The following is a 23,379-nucleotide window of genomic DNA, read 5'->3' on the forward strand; positions in this document are numbered from 1 at the left end:
AGTAGTCTTGTAAGATTGTCTGTTGTAACTTTGTAGTGACCAAAACACCAGGAGAAGGCTCTGTTCTGAATTCCCTATTCAGAGTCTGTATATCCACTTTCTTGACCTGGCCCTAGCTGGGACCATGTCCAGTTTAGTCTTTCCAAGCAGAAGGCCATGCCAGGGAAGCGTCTGGTTAGACTTCATTATGCTGATACCCCTGTGGTGCTTATTTTTTCTATGTTTTATCAGAATATTAAAGAGCTGAGATAATTGGCACTCAGAAGTCTGGGCTGTCCCTCCCATCATCTCCATTTAGCCTCATATCAGGGATTTAATTTTTGTAAATGTTGTTTACTCATTTTGTGAAAGGCATTGCTAATTATTAAGACTCAGTGGTGACCAAAAATGTTTTAATTTCTTCTATCTTTGCATCTAAGCTGTTTATCATTCACTTGCATTTCAATCAATCTTGCAGAGTGTGTGAGAAAGAGAAGAATGACTGTGCATGCCCTAAGAGGAAAGTCAATCTTTTGACTTGCTCCTACTGCTTTCTGTGTTTTGGTGAGAAAACACGCACACACAGACATACACACGTACAAATACACACATCAGTGCAACCCAGTTGTTATACTTGGTTTAAGGTGAACCTTGATTTTAGACTATATTTTCTTGGCTTCTGAAAAAAAAATGTTTTTCTGAGTTGAATTATAAAATCTGTTTGTTGTAAGTTTACCTTAGAACTTGTTGCTTGGAAAACCCCTGCCCTGTCTGTGTCTCTGGTATGTTTCCTATCTTTGATAATGATAATTTTGGAGCCAACAACTTTTTTGTAGTACCTGGACGCCAGAAGTCGAGGAACAAGTTTGCAGGTCGCTCAAGGCAAATGGATGGGACTTTATGGCCCCATTATCTGTGCTGCTTTCCTCTGCTGTTGCTACCAATAATCTACCTTCACATCCACATTCACAGGACATATATGTTTTCCATTGACCTCATAAGTTTTATTTATGTTTAAGAGTCTAATACATTTAGTGTTAAAATTGTTTTGGGTCCTTTTCAGAAGACAGTAAGTTATAAATATTTTCATAGTCTATAAACCTCAGAGAAATTCACTAGAAAATTAAAAAGAAGATAGCTGGGTATTCTTATCCAGAAGGAAAGAAGTGGGGCAGGATTAAGATAATCCTTGTCCCAGTGAGTTTCCAGAAATATTAAATTACAAACTTAACAAGTGAATAATGAATTGGAACCTTGCAGATTTATCCATTTGCCAAAATTTTGTAAAATGATTTATTGAAATTTCAGATACAATTTAACTACCTAACACTATGTCCTTTCTGTTTGCTCCATTCACCATTCATCCATACAGTCAGGTTTCTTAGAAAAATAAAAATAAATATAAAAAGACAGGTTTTGCATTTTAAGGTGGATTCTTGAGGAAAACAGCAAGGAACAGCTGCAGAAGTCATAGGCTGGATGGCAGAGCCAAACCAGGCTCTGGTGTTTTGTGGTCCATAAAAATTTGGAGGTGTGGAGCCTCGTATTTTTTAAGTAAGTTAAGAATTATTATATGGACTCTAGTTTCTCGTTATGTTATAGGGCTCAAATGAGAAAAATATAAAAATTAAATGTTACAGTTTCTTGGTGTAACTTTTATTAGGAAGAATACACTGACTTCTCAGGCCTCTCTGAGGAACCCCTCCTCTCTTCTCTATTTCGGTTTATCAGTCCGATCTCATACTGTGATTTTTCACTTTACATGCTTTCTACCCTGTGTACATTTTCAACCTGTGTCCACCGATGATATTTCCTTCTTAGTCTCAAAAAAAAAGAATCCCCCCATAGATACTCTCAATGACTGAATGTGGGTGAAAGCTACTCTAGAATGGTGACTACCTCCTCTTAAGTAACCCTACCCTTTGTTTCATGGGAGTTAAATTGAGAAAACAAATAAATGACTTAAAACAGGTAAGTTTCACTATGTGGTAAACTCTCCTGTCTTTCATAGGCCCTCTGATGATTTAAAGCCCACAGAACTATTAATGTTTTCTATAATTTCATAAATACTATGTATGAATTAATCCAATTGCTGATCCTTTCAAAACTAGGACCAACCTGTGATAATATGGGTCAGTATCTGTAATTCCTGTGATTACTTTTCCTTACTGTCTTTGTAAGCTTTTGTCTCCCAAGATCTACTGGCTAGATTTTACCAGGTTCAGTCAGTTCTTAGTAGGGGTTAATACTTAAAATCCTGGGAATTAAAGCTATACGCTTTCAAAGACATAGCTGCTATTTCTGTTGGAATTTATTTATTTAATCTTTGTCTGTTGGGATTTCGGGGCCGAAACCCACACAAGAAGGGAGAGGGGTGCTGGCAGGAGGACTTGTGTCTGTGCAGACCCTTCTGGACCGCAGACAACTAACGACAGCGTCTTGGGGAGAGAGGGTGCCCACCAAAGAGGACCTGGAGAAAGAAAATAGCATGAGAACATTTGTGAAAGTGGAAAGGAGTCCAAGACGTGGGGACTTGCTGGGCAGCACTAACTCCCTTCCAGATGGTGACCAGGAATGTTGACTGGCAGTGAGGCTGGTGCTGAGTGCCAGGGAGCTTGCCCACAGCCCGCAGGAGTGTGGGTTGGCTACTACTCCACCGAGACCCACTCATTCCCCTCCCTCTCTTCCCTAACTCCTGACCAAGGCCTAGACGCTGGGGATAGATGGAAGGGTCACTCCTTCCTTCCCTTGGGGCTCAATCCCATGGACAAAAGCTGGCTCTGGCAGGGCCTGGGGTAGCAAGGACTGTCACAGGGTTAGTCTTGAGTGCTCTGTGGTTGAGGAAGGTAGCTGGACCCAGGGCAGTCACGATGCAGGGCCAGCTGGTTGTTCTGAGCCCAGACTGAGGCTTATAATCCAGAAGTACCCCCTGACCAGAAGTCAGGTGGCGGGAAAGACAGAGACAGACAAAACCAAGGGGGACCCAGGGGAGCCAGGGCCCAACAGCTTGTGAGTGTCCACTTACTTGTAGGTGCCCTCAAGTTGGAAGCCACTCTCTTCATCAGCTCTCTCTCTCTTTTATTCAGAATGATTTTTTAAGCATTATTATACATTTACAAGTGCATGTATATTTTTTATATACATGGATTAGGTAACTTTAAGGACAACAACTGCCTACTGGACAGTTATTTTCTACAAGAGTGAAGTGTGGGAAATTGATCAACTTAGGAGATAAAAGCTATACATGGACATAAAGGGTGGATATAGGTTTTCATAATCAAAGACAGTATCCTCACCCTCTCCTCTTGCCCAGGTGTTCACGATAGGGCAAAAAAGGTCAATCAAGGACAGAGCTGAGGAGTGCTGTTTCCCAGACTGTGAGGGAGGGAAGGGAAGGGCAACAGACAAACAGGCACTTCGGTGGTTGGCTACAGCCTTGCTACAAGCCCACAGCACTGGGCTTGGAGATCCAGACTGGGGACGTCCTGGTCACTGAAGAAGTGATGAGCTCCCTGCTGCTGACTTCTTTCAGGCGAACTCAATCCCCTAGCCTCACAAAAACATTAGAAAGAACTCCTCTTTGCTCCAGATTTAAATTCTTTTCATTTTCTAAATGTAGGAAACAGACAAAAGCCAGATGTATAGAGAGGCTGGGATGCCAGCCTTTCTGCAGGTCCTTCGTGAGCCCACAGAGCACCTCCTTGTCAGTATATAACTCTAGTCAGTGTATAACTTCACAGTAGCTTGGAATTGGTGGAGGCAGGACTTTAAAACATGTCTTTCAAATTTGAGGCTCTTTTCTTTTAACAGTACGGTTGCAAAATTACAGAGATACGGTGGGACAGAGAGTTGTATTGGTTTAAAACTGAAAAATAAAAACAGTGAATATGCTATTACGTTAGGCTTCTTAGGGCGCCTTAACAAAACACCACAGCATGGGTGGCTTAAACGACAAAAATCTATTTGCTCGCAGTTCTCAGGGCCGGAAGTCTGTGATCAGGGTGCTAGAGGACTCAGTTTCTAGTGAGAGATCTTTGTGGCTTGCATGTGGTGCCTTCTCACTGTATCTTCGTCCTGTGTGAAGGTGGAGAGAGATCTCTGGAGTCCCTTTCTCTTCTTATAAGGACACCAGGTCTGTGGGATTAGGGCCTCAGCTTTATGACCTCATTTAACCTTAATTACCTCCCTAAAGGCCTTATCCTCAAATACAATAGCATGAAGAGGGGTGGGTTAAAGCTTCAACATATGAATTTTAGGGGACAGACATAATTCAGTGCATAACAATTAGAAACATTACTGATGGATTTATATCACAGGTATTTTCAGGGACTTGAGCTGGGACTTTGCAACTAGATGTTTTGATCCAGTGAAGCATTTAGTGCATATTCATCCAGAACAACATTTTCTGCAGCTTAACCAAATGACCATGTAATAGAGTATTTTAACCTGCACTCTAAATGAATTTCAAAAAAAGTTATTTTTTTCAATTCTGTGGCAATGAATGACAGATACTTAAAGTGGAGGAGGAAGATTATAGAATTTACTAAAAAGATTTACATTTCTTTCATTTTACAGGCCCAACAGCTCACTGATCTGGAACGGAAATTAACTGTGGCCAAACATGAGCTGGAGAAAGCAGCTCTTGACCGGGTAAGTTTACCTCCATAAGCCGTCACCACTTTGGTTTTAGCAGATGAAGCTAGGGTACACTCATTGCTTCCCTTGATTTATTGATGCCGTTCCAGGCGCTGTGCATGTAAGATTATTGTAGAATTCATGAGCATTTGATATTCTTTTTGGAACCCAGTTCTTTTCTTGTTTTTGCTGCTACAGGAAACTGACACCAGGTTGAGGCTCTGTGATTGCCTGGCCTTATTTTTCACCTTACTGGCACACTTGTTCTCTAACGCAATCAGTAAGAGAATCAAATCACTGTATTTCAGACTTAGAAAACAAACACCCACATTGCTGTCATTCAGACACATATGAAAATTCTATGATGAAGTAATATAGTCAATCCAGGAGTAACCTGCATTTTACCAAACCTGAGACCCATCCTCTGCTTGAAAACTATTATTGATTAGATTGGAGCTATTGGCCATCATTCTGTCTGGCAGTGGGAAAATAGACACTCTCTCGTGGAAGAGATCATCTTGAGAATTTTTCATTAATTTATACACAGTATTTGGTGTGTAATAAAAATATTGCTAGACATGTGAAGAGAGAATGCAATCTGATCAATATATATAGAAGAAAAATATACCTGGAGCAACTGATTCAGATATTGGAGTGAGAAAATCAGTACTCGAGAAGTTAACATCTATTATACATATTTATATAGTTCTAAAAGCATGCATATATATTACATTAAAATAAAACCAAAACTGATTAAAGAATAAAAATTTTCATTAGACTTGAAATCTATAAAAAAGTCAAGTAGATATTCCGAAACTAGACTGACATAATTCATGTAATCAAGAATTTAACTGATGTGTTTAATAGCAGATTGAATGATTGGACATAGTAGAACTGAAGACTAGTGAAATGAGAGGAAAATTGATATGAAATACCCATCCTAGTGTGTAGAATGTACAAATAAGTGGGACGTAAACAGAAAGAGAATAAGAAATGTATGAGACAGTTTCAGAGTTTCTAAACATATGTATAATTCTTGCTCCAGAAGAAATGACAAGCAGAAGCAATATTTGTAGTGATAATGACTAAAAATTCTCCATAGCTTTGAAACATATCAAGCACAGATTTAAAAATATAAATAATCCATAACCAGGTTAAATAAAAAGACAACCACTTTATAGTCAAATTGGTGGATTTAAAAAAAGATGAGCTAAAATAGAAAATGAATAGTGAAATGGTAGATATCAACGTAAGTAGTCAGTAATTGTAAATTTTAAATGGTTAAAATATTTGGATAAATAAATGGATAAAGTATTCCGAGTACAAGACTAAAATTATAAGACCACATTAAACAAAATGTCTAAGATTCATACAAAAGATACCTATAAATATAAATAAACAGGAGATCTGTAAGTAAAAGAATAGGGAAAATGAGGTAAACTATGCACACAGAAATGTAAAGAAAGCTAGTGTATCAATATGAACATCACTAAAAGTAAACTTGAAGAATTTTTAGTGATAAGAAGAGAGTCTCATCTAGATCATCAAAGAGAAAAATATCACAATCCTAACCAATGTGCACACCATATTTATTTTAAATGTATGTAAATATTTAAAACTACACTTAAGTTTCCTGTGCTTTTTCATTATCTGCTATATTTCAGTACAGCTTATTAAAATAAAAGGTACTTAGCCCTGGCAGAAAAATGGAAATGTGAATAAAAACAATGCGATATCATCTCAACACTATCAAATTGATAAAAATTTAAAAGTCTGGTGATATGAAATTCTGATACACTAGTAATGGGAGTGTAATTATTAAAATCAGTTTTTAAATGTGTGTACCTTAAAATTTTCACTTATCCATACGTACTTGAAAACATGCTTCAGGACCAAAATTAGCAATGTTTGTATTAATGGTAAATGGAAATCATTTAACTGCTTACTGTTAGAATTAATATATATAATCCATGTATTTTCCATACTTATATTTTCAAATAATAATCAAAATTTAATATTAATAAATATAAAGGTACCTCTATAAATACTGATGCATTTATAACATACACTGTTGAGTGAAAAAATACGTACAGTATTTCACAATTGTTCCAATACACAAAAGACATTTTGTTTTGATAATATTATACAAATAAAGTAGAAAGATACATATCAAATTCGTGGATGCAGCTGCCTCCATCTCACCAAGATTCCAGCTTTATGAGTTTTTTTTTTAATATATGAAAGAAGTTTATACCAATTTATGGTAATCTCTGACCATACCCAACTCAAACTGTATAATATTACATTTTAAAAAAGAAATGACTTTTTATATACTTGGTAGAATCAGAAAATCCAAAGTACATATAATCCTAAAATTCAACTAGGTCACCTTTTTTTTCCCCCCCTTTTTCTGCCATCCCTGCCACAATCTCTGAAATATGTTTTAAGTTGTTGAAAGATGTTGAATTCCCAAGATCCTCTGAATTTTGAGCTACTATGACTGTTGGAATTTTCTTCCTTACATTAAATCTTTCCCCCTGATTTGACTTCGAATAATCCCTTTAGTCAGTGAAGGTTCGAAATGCTTTTTGTACGACCGTGATGGGCTAGGTGTGAAGAGAAGCAGAAAACACTCATGATACAGTCTCGGGTTCCAAATCTCTCACCATTTTGTTGGACACCAAAAATTAGGAAAGAATTGTATGTGGAGCCACGAGTTCAGAGAAGCACAAAGAGTGAATATGTATATTTTAAGTCCATGTGGGTTATAAAAACCAGTGTAATCCCGTATTTCATGGGCATGTTGTCATTTGTCCTGAGTCACAGAACTTGGAGATAATGGAGAGTTTTCCCTCCTTCATTGTTTCCATTCTATGCCTTCCCCTTTCCCACTTCTACCACTGCCCCTATGTGCCTATCCCACACCACGCCAGGCTGGATTCAGGATGACAGACTGTATGTTATAGCATTTTAAAAAAAAGGTCCCCAGAGTCAGCCTGTCTGTGTTCAAATCATAACTCTTTCACTGAATGACCATGTACAAATCCCTCAAACTCTTTCTGTTTCACTGTAAAGTGGGATAATAATAAAATTAACTTTATAAGGTGATGAGGAATTATATGCATCAAAAAAAGTAAAGTACTGAGTCAAATTCTTAGCACATGGGAAAAACTCAGTAATTATTATTAGTGATAAGATCATAGAGAGACCTCTCCTCTGTGATAATTTTCTTCCTTAACCTTCAGGATCTTGTCACTCCTTTTGTTACAGTGAACTATAAAAGCATTGCATATTACTGGAAGTTGATTTCAACAAATCTCATGTAAGATATGTTTGAGGCTCATAAACTCCAGTCATAAAGTCAGCTAGGAATGCTCGCTCACTTCAAAATGGGTAAAAACTGCAGTTTAATGAAATTGCTCTTCATCTCTCTGCATCATCTTTATATGACTCTTTTATTCTCTTCAGGTGTCGAGGTCCAAAGACTGTTATATATCGGCTTCAGATAGCTTTAAATACTCCATAAATATTATGAAAACAACATCTTCACACTCTAACTTGGTTCTCATTTCATATTTCTCATGTACAAAGTCTCAGTTTACTGCCCCAATATAAATAATAATAATCTCAGGATCTGAGAATCCACCTTGGTTTTCCAAGCCATCAATTATGTGTTCGGCAATATCTTATGAATTATAGTTAGCCTTAGCTACTAGAATGTAAAACCAAGTTTGTGTTTTGCAGATCTCTCTCATATTCTCCTATGAAAAGAAAAGTTTCTCTTGCCCCTGACTCTCACAAAACGCCGCCCAGGAAAGTGTGCATCATTGCGTCATATTACCGATGACACAAGTTAAGTGATGTACACAGACTCCCAGGACAAAGTAATAAAAGAATGAGAACTCTTTTTGCTACAGGGTGTCTGGCACATAGCAGGAGCATAACAAACAGCTATTGATTGAATCGACAGACAAAGATCTAACCCCATAAATTAACAAACATGCTATTCATCCTGCACGCAAGGGACATAGAGATCACCTAGAGCAGAGAGAGCCAGAAATGTTGAATGAACTTACAGGATGCATAGAGCCAATTTCATGGCAGAAATAAAGGTAAGGGGGAAGCTCTTGGATTCCCAGCCCTTTGCCATCTTTCCAAAGCTAACGGCCTATATTGTATTCACATCTCTCTGAAAACTTCACATCTTCATGTAAATAAGTGAAGACAGACATGAATAAGACCTTGTGAATTTGTATTTCTAAGGAGATGAGGAATTAGGGGCACTGTTGTCTTTGAAAGATATATCTTACTTTTTCTTCCCCAAAAATGTATTTTTTTTTTCTGAGATAAGTACTTACATACAGCCACACGAAAAATTGCCTTCTGAATCTCCCACCATCTTAATATCATATATACAAGCAATAATTTCATATATGCTTTACATATTCTACAGCACATTATTATTTAAATGTCAGAAACAGTACTTTTTCATATTATGTAGTATATAAGATAAAATGAGAAATGTTTTATTATTTTCTCATATAAAATGACACCAGTCTATATTCTCTGGAGGGTTTGTTTTATTTGTTCCTTTTACAAATATTTATTGAGTTAGAAACTGTTGATGCTGCAAAAAAGATACTAGGCCTCAAAGAAATTACATTGTAATAGAAATAGATAAAATAACAAACACATAAGCAATGAGATAATTTGCATCAATGACAAGGGCTACATGAGACATAATTTAAGAAATGTGACAGAGACTTTAAGGAAAGAGTGTTCCTTGAAAAGGGCAATCAGGGACTGTGTTTCCAAGAAGCCAATATGTGAGCTGAAACATAAATGTTAAGTAGAAGTTTCCTATATAGATATTTGGAAAGAGGGTTCTGCAAATAGCAAGTGTAAAGGCTCTAAGATAAGAGTGAACTTGGAATGTTTGATGGGGTATAAATAAAGGACATTGTGACAAGCAGGATCTTCTTAAAGAGTCTACATTTTACTACCCTGGCAAAGGAAGTGGGAGAGGTGCTTTGATGAGGGCAGGAGAACAAGGATAAAAATTAAGACTGATCTTAGGAGGGAGTAGGTTGTAAGATCTCAGGCAAAGTATACTTTATATGGCTTACTTTATATTTCACTAGGTGACATGTTGTTGCAGTGAACTTCAAAGTGAACAGTGGCCTTACCTGCAATTTCAAAACAGACTCCAGCTAGCAGTACAAATGAAAATGTAGTAACACTGTGGTATAAAACTATAGTTCGGATCCTGCTCATGGAATGGGCCAAGCCAAACCTGAATAGTATCAGTAACCGGCTCTGTTAAATTAGGACTAACTAGAAAGGTGTTAGGGTTTTATTTTTAGTAGAAAGCTAACCAAATTACGGCAGCATTGCTCACAAAAATCTGTGGTCTCTGGCAGGAAAAATCTATAATATACTGAAGGAGTGGAACCAGAATCTCGTATAGGAGGTGAAGGCACAGGCTTGTGATCTAAAAATAGAAAAGTGAAATCAGACAGTAAGAGATTAAGAATAGGATGAACCATAAGAGCGATGATGGCTTACCACAGTGGTTACGAAAGGTGAGGAGTTGGAGGGTACCTCTATGAGACATTGATTCTGTTAGCCGAGGTGACCCTGGCAGTGTCAGGAGGCCTGTGGGAGCAGATAAGATGATTGCATCCAAGTTCAGATCATTGAAACTGTAGCATGTCTTCACATCCCCATTGACTGTTCCATTGGAAAACTGGTCTTGCCTAACAGTGTTTACTTAAAATTGATGTTTGAAATGATCAACTTGATGCTGTTCGTTATTTATTTTTAACATCTGAGTTCAACCATTACTCAGGAATTTGTATATTACTACAAGATATACTTTATGCCTGTTATAGATCCAAGTTTGAGATATAAACTCTGTTAAAAGGAGCCATGATATGGGTACAGTGAATAAAATAACCTTCATTACTTTCTGCATTATCTGAGCATTGAGAATCTACATTTCAAAGCCACAGTAGCTTTGAGTCCTGGCCAAGGCCTGCATGACCTTGCCACATTAGCTCTATTTCCATGATCTAACTGTAATATGAGAAACATAAAGCATACTTAAATTGTTCAGCATTACTTGGACTAGTTCACGTCTGACACAGCACCCAACGCCACGATCTTTTATTCTGTAGTGAGTGAAAGCGGGTGAAGGGAAAGCCTCCAAGATTGTAACAAAGAATCACTAGCAAGAGAAATCTGAGCTGTTAACTCCATTTCTTTTTATTGATGTGCTTTGTCAGTTTTCTTCCCTGACAAAACAGAAACAACATTTTCACCTAAGTTTTCAATTCATTTATTCAAAAACCTTTTTTGTCATGTCTCTATTCTTGTGTCAGGGTTTGTGTTGAGTGCTGGATACACAGTTCTGAACAAAATAGGCAACTTATACACGTGTATATACATATAAATTAAAATGTGTGATAGATTACGTGAATGAAACAAACAGGATCACAGAAAGTAATGAGGTGGGGAAAAGGCCAGAATCTAGGGACTCAGGCAAGGAAACAAGAGGGACCGTTTTGAGTAACAAGTCAACATTCAGTGTTAGCCCCTGCCTGTCCAGTTAACAAAGCTTCTCCATTGTAGTTCTTACCAGGTTTTTATTTTATCTTAGACAACTTGACAGGGCAAGATTAATGAGAAGAAAACATGTGTCTGTCCTATTCTTATATACTTCCAGTTGCCACTCTTACTGCTGTCATTTTTTAAAAATTTCTTGACATGACCGAAGAGAGAGATCGCTTAAACTGCTATTTCAGCAACAGACATTCTCATCTTAAAGATAAATCTTATACTCACATAGGAGGAGAAAACACAGAGGAAGGCACTGAGAAGGCTCTAACTCAGTCATTACCCTCAAGAAATTGACCGCAAGGGCTTTATAGGAGCCAGGAAATAGGAGAGGATGCTGTATGTGGGTATATTGCTGACGTAGTACATAAAAGGCAGTAATTTTGTTGGGAGTGTACTACTTTGACAGGCAGACAACAGACTGCTGCTTGATTGACCCATGGGTTCACTGAAAGGGTAAACTCCACATGTGCCTGGGGATATGGCCCCAGCAGCCAATCTTTCTGCATCCCTCTCGCCCCAGAAGCCACATTTCATACCTCGAGGTGGATGTTTATGTGTCATTATTTTATTAGGTCCTATATCCACACCCCAAATTACTCAAGTTGCCATGAAATTTCCCCAAAGTTGTATGTCTCTCTTCATTTTGTCACCTGGGGATGTCTGTCCTTCGTACTCAACTTTATATCATTTTTTTAAACCTTATCAGCAATTAACAATATTTTAGCACTGGGAGCCGGGAGTGAAATGGGAGTTAGAGATAGTTGTCTACAATAGTTCAGCTTGCTTTGTGATGTAAACCTAAAGAAAAAACAGTCTGAAGACCTTAAGCTTTCTTTTCTTCATAGTAAAATAGTAATAATAATAACAGATGTTTGAAAGCATAAAGTTATATTTCTTGCACGTGAAGGTGCTTAGAATATTGTAATATCCTATGCTAATAGAACAAAACGTTAATATTATCACTTACAATCACATCGTATTAACTCTATGTGTTAACGACTTAACAAGACCCAGAGGAAATAAGAATTTTATCGGAAACAGAGTGGAGGGATAGGCTAATCTGAGAAACATAGGGGCCTGTATGGCAATAGGAGTGATTTTTAATTAAGGAGATGATGCCAGTAGAAAGATGGCAGGTTTCTGAGAAGGACATTTTCTACTGTATAGTGACCTTAGAGTATATTTCTCTGCCAGCAAACTATCATTATTGAAATCATGTCAAGTCAAGGGGAAAATGTAAGTCATGTCTCTGAATTTCAGTGTTCAAAAATATATCATGAACTGTTTTAGCTCCCCAAAAAACAGACTGAGTGTACGTTAAACGGCACATCATAATGGAATTTGTGTCAGGAAATTACATTTGGAAACTAATATGTGTCTGTGTGGGGAGTGAGTGTAGCCTAGGGGGAAGGGGAAATCTAACCAGGTAATTGACAATGGGAACCGGATGTAGAAATTGTGATCTCTCTGTTTCATTTTAGGAGTCACAGCTGAAAGCAATGAAGGAGACCGTGCAGCTCTGCCTGTCAGCTGTTTTCCATAATCAGCCTCCTCCCCATTTGAATCTCTTCAAGCCAAATCCAACTCTGACGTCACTTCCACCCAGGCCAGTTGACACTAGGATTGCAGATGGAAGGCCAGAAAGCACGGTACACTTTATTTGTGCTTTGAAAAGTTAAAATCAAGTAAGATACTCTCTTTGTAGTTCATTCTGTGAGATCATCAAAGTGCCAAGTAAGATATCACATTCACTGAAAAATCAGGAAGTCAATGGGAGATAGACGCCCAGTTTGTCAAGTCTCCATAGTCACTTGGAGAATGGTGGAAAACAAGTTTTCTTTAGTAGAGGCCCAGCTGTTTCTTAGGCAGGATCATCATCGTTATTATCTTCATTTAACAATTAGTTAAAAGAAATATCTTGTATTACATTCCAGTATATATACCAGAGGTTTAATATGGAAAATACTTTCTCCCAGGGTGTAACCATAATCCTTACAAAAATGGATACATTTTTTGAAAATTAAGTCCATAATTCTCAACACTGCCTGCACATTGGAATCACTTGAGATGCTTGTAAAAAAAAAAAAAAATCTTGATACTTGGGACTCACCTCACACCTGTGAAAACAAATCCTTTCTGGTTGGGCTCCAGTCATCATTAATTTTAAGAGCTCCTTAGGGGATTTTGAGACCAACTGACAAGCAAACCTTCCTCCAAATCCCTACCACCACCCTAATCTAGACAGGACAAAGGGGCATTTCAGTCATCAGAACCTTCCCTCAACCCACCTCAAAAAAAAAACAAAAAAACAAAAAAACCTTCAATTTGCAGGCTCTGCATTTAAGTAAATATCAATAATCAGAAATAGTTATTAAAGAAAGGAGTTTAATTTGAGACAGTATATCTGAAAGTACAGGCTCTCTTAGCACTTGTCCTAGGTTCACCTGCTTTCAAGGTAAGTGTTACAGCAGGGAGGGTATACCTCAAGTGGTAGGGTGTGTGCCTAGCACACATGAGGTCCTGGGTTCACTCCCCACTACTTCCATTAAAACAAAAACAAACAAACCTAATTACCTTCCCACAACAACAAAAGTTAAAGGAAGTGTTATAGATACCAGTCCAACTTCAAAAAGAAAAATCTTTGATAGGGTTAAGGTGGAGTGGGCAAAAAACCCCTGAGAACCGCTGTTACAAATATCTGGGGCTTTCTTACTGCTTGTTTCTGGGATTCCTTATATTGGGATGAAAGAGGTTGTGGACAAATTTTAGATTAGGCAAATGCTATTTTAAGAATAGAGTCAAAATTGAGTAAAGCAAAATAAATCTAATGATCTGATCTGTAACTAGGCACAGATTTCTGGACAACACAGATAAATCTGTATCATCTCAAGTTTCTCTGTAAAAATTATTTTAAAATACATGTTTCCATTTTATATTATTCTCTTTGTTCTTATTATGCACTGAAGGATCTCAACAATTTTAGGCCAGTATTTTTCTCCTTTATATTTTTCTGTCCCTCTTCTGCAAACTCTATGTCTACTATATTTTTTTTAACGTAATCAGACTCACGGAATAAAGTTGCATAAAAATGTATTTTTTTATATTTAGGAAAAATCCTGGGTAAATTTATTGAACCTGGCCATTGGTTAAATGCACAGCTACCCACACAGTCTCTCCCACCTACGAGGAAGCCACATGCTGCCTCTACTTCATGTTAGTCTAAGGGAGGAGCAAAAGTTCAGCCTTAGTAAGTCCAGTGACTCTGGGCAAAGCAGCTTTGTAATTTTATACGCATGTTAACACTTGTCTCTAACTCAGAATACATTTATTTAAGCCAATTATTAAAACTGGGCTCTTTATGACCCTGAATGTATAGAGGGACTTACTGATTGTTACTTTAACTGATTTACCGTTAATAAATGTAAGTCCTGTCATTGAAGTAAATAATAAATACTTATTATCTCTCTTGGTTTATCACAGAAAAACATAGCATTTAGATGTGCATGGTTTGAAGGTTGCTCATTTTTCAAAGCAGAAAAATCCAATTATTTAAGATAAAGTTCAATAAATCTATGTCTATGTACTACAGAGCATTCTATTTTACAGATTAGCATTAAAAGCTTGTTTGGCATTTAAATTTTGTCCATATTCTTTATCTTTTCAATAGCGGTGGAAATTGTATTGTATGTGTATTTGGGGCTTGAATCTCTATGCAGGCACCTTACAGATAATATTTTAAAAATCCTGAAAAATATAATGTGATACGGAGTATGTGTGTGTAGGAGAGGCAAACTGTTCAGTCATGGAATAATTTTTCTCTAAATACAAATAAAGTAACTTTTAAATGAGAATATTTAACTGCTAAGTCTTCAGAGTTGGCTAATTATAGCCACTGTAATATGATGTGCCCGACTGGGAACTGTGAGACCTTCGCGTCACTTAACTCTCTGTGCCTCAGTTTCCTTGGTGCATATCTCAAAGCGTTACAAATCATAATTTTTCTTATTTTCCATGATAAGTGATATATAACTATTCTTATCTCCTATTTTTTTAATCCTTCAACTCTTTGAAGGGCATGTGAATGGTTTTTTCCTAAAATCTGTGAAATACTTCCAAGTAAGCAATTTTTCAACCCACATCTAGAAAAAAGCAAAACAGCCCCCAAAGTGTTATTTAATTTTTATTTTTTTCTTCCAGAAGATTGGATGATACTGATAATTTTTTATTGCACCATGCATGTCTTTGTATATGTGTATACATGAATACATATATATATGTATATACAAACATGCACACACATGTATTCATTGTGGAGTTAGTAAAAACCACAGATTTCATTAGATGGAGAATTTGATATTATAAGAATTCATTGGCGACAACTTAAAAACTAATTTACATACTGATAACCCTTCCTTTTTTAAAAAAATTCTGGAGGATGCCTGCTACACTCTTTTACTCCTACGGCCTAAGTTTCTGCTGAGGAATCTCAGTCAGGTTTTTCAGCCTCCTTTCTTTCGTTGCAGTCTCCATAGATGTTATGCCTGCTTCCCTCTGATTGGAGTGAATTTTTTCCTGTCCTCCCAGTTAGTTGTTTGTTTTTCTTCTGAGTGTTCTGATAGCACAGAGTTCACTCCTCGTGGCTCTTGGTCCTAGCCTGAATACAGTGATGGCCGCGTTACTCCTTTTTCCTTAAGGGAGTGGCTACGCTTAGCTCACTGATTTGCTCTACATTATTAAGTGTCCAGAGCAATGTTTCTAGAGAATGCATTTGAAATGACACTTGCTGTATTTCTGTTATAGTCAGCTTGGCCTGTTCTACCCAAATGTGGATGGATGAGGTGACTTAAGCCACAGACATTCATTTCTCACAGTTCTGGGGGCTTTGAAGCGCAAGATGAAGGTGCTGCCTGTTGCAGTTCTTGAGGGCCCTCTTTCTGGACTGTAAATAGCTGCCTTCCAGCTGTGTGCTCATATGGTCTTCTCTAGGTGTGTTTTCATGGAGAAAGGGGTTGGTGTCTGTCGTTCTTTGTCTTCTTTATAAAGGCACTAATCCCACCATGAGGGTCCCAACCTTCATGACTTAATCTAAATCTAATTGCCTCCAGAAGGTCCCATCTTCTGCTATCATTACATTGGAGGTTAGGATTTCAACATATGAATTTTGGAGGACACACGCATTCAGTCCATATCAGTGCCTCGCTTCTTGTTGGACATTTTCCTTATAAGTTAGAAAATATATATTATTGAGTGCTTATTAAGTGCCTAGTATTTAACTAAATTTTTTCCATCTATATGTCAAGACTATGTTCAGCAAGAGATGCAAATTAGAACTGACACAACCTTGACCTCTTAGAAATTTCAGCCTAATTTTCTATTAAGAGAAAACAAGAAAAATATGCAAGGGGTGTGTAGTAGATCGGGACTTTTTTTTTTTTTTTTTTTTTTGTATTTAGAATTCCATTTTCCAAACAGCTTTGATTTGAAGATAAAGACTAAGGAGATATTTGGAACCAAATACATGAGATGATGTTTTTGTTATAAGATTATGTATTTTATTATGTAGAAAATATTGTTCCAACAGGGAGGTAAACAGCAAAGATATAAGCTAGGAGATCTGATTTTCATTTTGCATAAAATGACTCAACAAGGGTAGAAACAAACCAGTGACAGTCTATTTCACTGATCCAGGCAGATGATAATGACCTGATCTATGGTGGATAAATGGAAATGAGGTTCCAGATATAATTGAGACATAGAACTGCAAAGACCTAGCAATTAACTGGGATACATGAGGAAAGAAAGTCAAGAATAACACACAGTGCTTGCATTTACTATCTGTGATACGAAAGACAAGAAGAGCTTTTAAGGAAGAAACCAAATTGGTTTGTTTTTCAACATGCTCAGTGTTAGAACTCTTCCATGTTAGATGTCTTTCATACAGTCAAGTGTCCATATCCAACAGGTGTCTATACATTTGAATCTGAAACTGAGGGAAGACATCTGAGTGAAGATAAAGGATTTGGCATCATCACCGTGGAGAGCAATTACATGTTGGAAATAGATTAAGTTACCTGATGAGACAAAGTAAAATGAAATGATATGAGGGTCACAAAGGACACCAGACAAGAGAAATAACTTGAGTATAGTTTTATGTACAGCCTAATAGATGGGATGTTTATTAGGGGGTAAAAGAGCACCCCTTCCCCTTATCTTTTGTGAGGTACTCTTCATTATACATTTGAGCTGAGAGCCATGATTTTTCCATGCCCATTTTACCAGTACCAAAAAAAAAAAAAAATGCATGTCTCATTGTGTGCATTTAGAATGGTGGATACTCCAGTGGTCTGCTGGAGACCACTCATACCTGCCTATAAAAGCTGACTGTTAAATTTTCATAATTTGTACTAGTCAGCTTTTAAACATAGTCATTATTAAATATTAATTACATACATTTACAATTAAGTAAATCATACTAAAAGCAAGTGTGGTAAATATCAAAACTGCTATATTATGCGATTATCCCTGGTCTTGAAGGTCTGTCTGTTGGATCTATAGTGGAAATAAGATACAATGGTGTGCTGCCAACACCTCTTTCCAACTTCAGGTTCAGTGCTATCACCTTGGTAGATTGAAATTGGCAGTATTTATACCATAGAAATTGGCAAGCACTACAAATTGGAGTCCTCTTAACCCCAGAGTTAGTGAATAGCATGCTCCTGATTAGGGCCTGTTTGCGTGTGTGTGCCCGTGTGTATGTGTTAAGCCTTTAAGACAAGCCTACTGGGCATCATAGGTAATATACAAATAATATGTTCTCGATACTAACTTATTTCTATCTTCTACTGTTTGTGTGGTAGAGCTGGTGCATAGTAAGTGCCCAGAAAAGGCAAAATAATTATCAGAAAATCTTGTTCAATGAATGGCACATTCTGGAAAACTAATAATTTGTAAATATCTATTGTAATGTTTTATTTAATTATATCCATTTTATTATAAAATATTAAGTGTGGCTTTATATAACTTAGAAATTATACAAACGTAGGAGGAAGAACAGGAAACGTTACTGAGAGGTTTACACTTTAAGGTGAAAAATATGAATGAGTAATACAGTAATGCTTTTGGTACTCACAGCTGCATGACAGGGATTTAAGAGCTAGGATTCATTCTACATGAGTGTGATTTTTCCTATTGCTTAGCATTTCTGAGAGGATTCAAAAAAATGAGAAAAATGCTGGACAAAGCCAGGTCCCAGGTTCCTCCCTTCCTCTCTCCTCTTCCTGCAGGGCTGATTTCTCTGCAAGACAGGATGCAGAGGAACCAGAGCTTAGCAGGCGGGGTCTCTGCTCCTCCCAGCCTTGGTCCCTCTGCCGGGACAAGAGCCAAGGTTTTGTGCCTCAGGGAGACAGCTGGGTTGTTGTCCCCTCCCAATCACAGTCATCTCTTTCCTAGTCTGAGACTCACCAGTCCACCACATCAGAGCAGAGTCCTATAAAAACAGAAAAGGCTGGTGTGTCTGTCCCGAGTGTTCCTGCCAAGACTCTTGAGGTCCCAGGAGGACTTCTGCATATGTAATTAGGCTGTGTTTTTCTTTTACAACCAAGAAATCATGTGTAAAGGACATAAATGCAAGGAAAAAAATTTTTTTTAAAGAGGGGGATAAGATTCACTCGTCAGATTAAGTAAAAGTATTTTTTCTACAACTTCCTAATTTTGAAATCTTGATCAACTACTCAGCTTCTTTTAGACTAATCTTAATGTTTAAAATGATGACAGTAAGCACCGGCAACCTCACAGAGTTGGTGTGAAGATTAAATAAGAAAATTAACATACAGCATTTAGCATATGTAGCATATCTGATACTGAGAATCATTCAATAAATGCATGAAATAATTACTATAAGTATCTGGAAACGAGGATAACACTTTGAGAAGATTTAAAGGTTTTTTTGGTAGGATATTACTTTAAAACAAAAACTATCTTGTTTTATTGTTCAGTTGTGAGAATACAATACATTTATTCAAATAAGTACAACTACAGTTATTTTTAGCATTAAAGTATGGATGAATCGTCACAACACATTTAATGTCAGTGATCACAACAGTAAGCACCATAAAGAAAGGAGAAAATCAAAAGACAGCAGCAACGAGAAGCAATTCAGAAGAGCAGTGTAGATAAAAATGTAGAAATTGTGTTATGAAAACCCATTATTTCATTCCCACCCCAGACAGTTATCATCTTGCCTGTCTTTGTTTTTCTTTGCATGCAACTCGCTGCCTTGGATTTAGGTGAAGTTGACATTGGTAAAGGTCACAACTGTGGTATCTACTTAATTGGACAAGGATGATTTGTTAATTTTTTTTTCCTGTTTGGTAGAAATGCCAAAGTCATTTTAGGGCAGCAGGCAACAGTGGTCCTATTCAGGAGCTGAAAGGCATCCAAGCGAAAATTGCATTCTGCTTGGTGCCCTGAGGTTTAAAGCAAGGTGGATTTGTATTTCTCTCTCTCTTTTTTTCCTTGCCAAAAAATCTACTGCAAAGTAATTTTCAAGAACTCTCAAAACAGTGCACCTGGAATCATCATAGACCAAAAGGTGTCAAACTAAACTGCGTTATTTTTAATCATTGGGAACTTCTCTCACACCTGATGTCAACACTTTAGAATTCTCATACAGTCCAGCAGAAGTTCAGGCTAGCTTTGGGATTATTCAGAGCTCCCAGATTATTCCTATTTACAGCCAAAGCTGGGAACTACTAAGGCCATTACTCTAGGAATAGGAAAGGGATCTAAGATGTACGCCTGGTCTTTTCCCAACTTTCCTGCTTCTAGAAAAGACTTCTCAACTAGACCAGTTTTGGACAGATCTGTTGTTGTATCAGCTGTCTGTCTTTAACTAACCGTTTAGTTATCCTTAACATCAACCAACTACTGGCATTCTCTCTATGCTACAAAATATACTCTGTATCTTTGTACATCCAGGGTTATTGTGAGGATAAAAATGAATACATGAGTCCAAAACATTTTTATGAAATAAAACATTATATCTAAGGAATTTTGTTTGGGTTTCATTTTGGGTCCTAGGAGGTCATAATGGCTTAAATATTTAATTACTTCCCAGCAGATATGACATATATGTGGCAGGGAAGTTAAGTTAAAATTATATCATATTTTACATGTTACTTTATGAATATACATGTTATATATGGACATAAATATTTTAAACTAACACTACAAAGTATAATATATATAATTAACCTGGTAAATATAAAAACTGAAGCAACGAGGACCCTTTGATGTTTCCCTTTTCTGACTGGTGTGCAGATTTGTACCCTGGAAACCAAATTCTCATAAACTTTCATTTATTCTTCATCTTTGATACATGGATAATAAGAATATTACTTATAGAAATGGATTAAATATCCTTAGGAACTTCTTTTAAAGACATTTGTTAGCAAAATGAGGCTATAATGAATTTAATCTTCCTGAAATTAAAGTGAAATAGGAACAAAACATTTTTGGTGGAAATGTTAATTACGTGAGTCTAGGAAGGCATACTGAAATTCAGAGAAAACACTAGTGAATTCCTTTTATGTAAAAGATGACCACCAGTTTCCATCTTCATTTTTTTTTTCTTTCACAACTGAGATTTTACTGGTTGTTTTGAGGATCAACACACCGAGATTTCAGTTTGTACACAACTCCTAATGTATGCACCGAAATTTCAGAAGGCATGTAGTTGTGATTCTTTTTGAAACAGTTATTCCACTGACTTTTCAGCCTGGAATTTGGAGACAGATTTTTCTTAAGAGTAAATCATGTATCAATATCTTCAATGTTGAGAAGCTGTTACATCATAAAGTATCCCTAACTCACAATTTAATATCATATACACTACATACTCAAATTTTCAATCTTTCACAGCACATTGACAAAGCTACTAGGGAACTGGACTACTGTCACCAAAGATATGACAGAGTACATGAAATTCTGACAGGAGGATCCAAGATCAAGGAGTGGTTTTCTTTAGGAAACAGTTCTACTAAAAAAACAACATGAAAAGAGAAGTAATTTAAAATGTTCAAGATATACTAAATGTACAACTATGACTCCAGATTGCCCTTGACTATTAAGGGTGTTCTAGAATATAAAAAGAACTCCCCATCCTGTGGAATGCTAAACTGACACCCAAGACAATCAAAACCTCCCATATTCAATATCCCACTGTTTTCTTGTTGTACTGAGAAAATGAACCACCAGCAAATGATTTCATCTCTTAAGAAAAAAAGCATTTACACTAAAAAATGAGATGAGCTGGGAGTCCCTCCTTCTTAAACATGTTTCTAAAACTATTAAAAATCTTACATTTACAAAACAGTTGATGAAAATATTTCTCTGGATTATACAAGAAGGGAGACAGGGACCAATGATGAGACATGATATATATGGTATTAATCAGACTTGGCTTCTTTCTTGCCAGCTGCTTCAGGGACTGGACTCGCTTCCTTTTTAGTTTCTCTGTTTACTCGAGGTGAATCTTATAGTGCCTTGGTTAGCCACTTTGGTCTCTTTTCCCTTTTGTTTGCTTTTTTTTTCCCTCTGAAGATTTATCCTTTCCTGCTGTCTCTTTTGGCTTCTTTAGTACACTTTTGCAGGAGCAGGTTTACTTGATAAGCTTGCCACTCTCCTCTTGGACTCCTCAATCACCGCCCCCTTTGAAGGAGCTGACTTTTGTCTTGGGCAAACTGGCGCGTTGAGGGTGCCTGCAGTGCCTGAGGCCAGGGTGCACCCAGAGACTCCGCGAGCTGGGCTGCCTGGCTGCTCCGCTGCTGCCACTGCCCAAGGTGCTAGAGTCCGAGGTGGGACAGGATAGTGAAAAAAAACGGATGACTAGTTCCATTTGCTCTTCCTATATTTTCATTAGAATTTCTTGGGCTCTCATCAAATAGTAATGACTTTTGTGGTCCCTCTGATGTAACAAAGAACAAGTTATTTTAAAGATGTGTTAGATTAGCTTCTAATTACCACTTTGCTATTCATAAACAAGTCAGACTCTGATACCCCTACGTTGAATATCAAAATCCAAGAGACATTTTAGTCTTTGACACTAGAAATTCTCGTTCAACTTTTCTTTTCTCTCTTTAGCTGCAGTAAAAATTCTTAATCCTAAATACTCCATCTGCAAGAGATATTTTCTTATAACACTTGCAAAAGAAAAGGATATCTAAACAGAATTAAATCAACTTGCTATGAATATTTTAAGTTGATAGTACTTTTTTTTTCTTCTCCAAAATTATTTATTTTCATTTATGTTTATATCTTGCAGTGACTGGGGATCTACCAAATTGTTTTTTTTTTTTAACAAGGGAAACCTGATGAGATTACAGTTTTAAGAAGATAATTCCAATAGTGACATAGAGAGAAAGACTAGGACAACAAGATAATAGAAGCAAACAAAATTGTTAAGAGAACAATAGTATATTCTTGGTAAGAGAAAATGAGACAGTGGCAGTAGGAAAGGAGAGGAGGGGTGGATTTGAGAAATGCAGAGGACATAAAATTGGCAGGAATTTGTGAGGAAGTGAAGGTGAGAAGACTAGAGGATTCTTTTAAGGAAATTAGCTGTAAGGAGGGAGAGAGTGGAAAAATGCATGGAAGGAGTTCTTAGGATGAAGGGGGAGAAAGGGAACAATGCAGAACGGTAATGAAGACAAAATTCCAGAGAAGTATCCAAGAATGTGAATATGATCACAAAGTGAAGAGCTGGGTGTGGAGAGGAGTAGGGACATACCAGCCTCCGAGAGGGGAGACAAGTTGATAAAGGTGAATGAAGGCATGGATAAATTTGGTTGCAGATGGAGGGGAGGTCAGAAAGGCAATACACACATGACCTGTATTTTATCAGTGAACATTAAGTCCTTACTGACTCCGAAGAAGCCCCTCGTCCCTCTAGACAAATGCCTTGCAAAACCTTATCTGCCTTCTGCCACATGCACGCTAACACCAATTTCTAAATTCCCTCCAGAGGACTCCTGTTAAGTATCCTGCTTTGTTTTCCAATCTCAGTGGCTGGATCAGGACTTTGTTAAGAGAGATGAAGTTAGGAAACAAGAGAACCAGTGAAATAAAACGCTGCTTCAAGCAGAGTGTACG

The 23,379-nt window shown here is 37.1% G+C and overlaps 1 protein-coding gene across 4 annotated transcripts in view; it reads left to right on the forward strand.

Moving 5' to 3' along the window:
* The window catches only part of LUZP2 (leucine zipper protein 2), a 423,667-nt gene that overhangs the window by 370,037 nt on the left and 30,251 nt on the right, over positions 1–23,379 (forward strand). For all 4 annotated transcript variants that reach the window (XM_032488380.1, XM_032488378.1, XM_032488379.1 and 1 more), the window contains exons 8-9: positions 4,555–4,629; positions 12,714–12,881. In XM_032488380.1, the coding sequence (XP_032344271.1) occupies positions 4,555–4,629; positions 12,714–12,881 (243 nt within the window). The remainder of the gene's footprint in view (positions 1–4,554; positions 4,630–12,713; positions 12,882–23,379) is intronic.

This window comes from Camelus ferus, chromosome 10, assembly GCF_009834535.1.
Source record: "Camelus ferus isolate YT-003-E chromosome 10, BCGSAC_Cfer_1.0, whole genome shotgun sequence".
Classification (NCBI taxonomy): Eukaryota; Metazoa; Chordata; class Mammalia; order Artiodactyla; family Camelidae; genus Camelus; species Camelus ferus.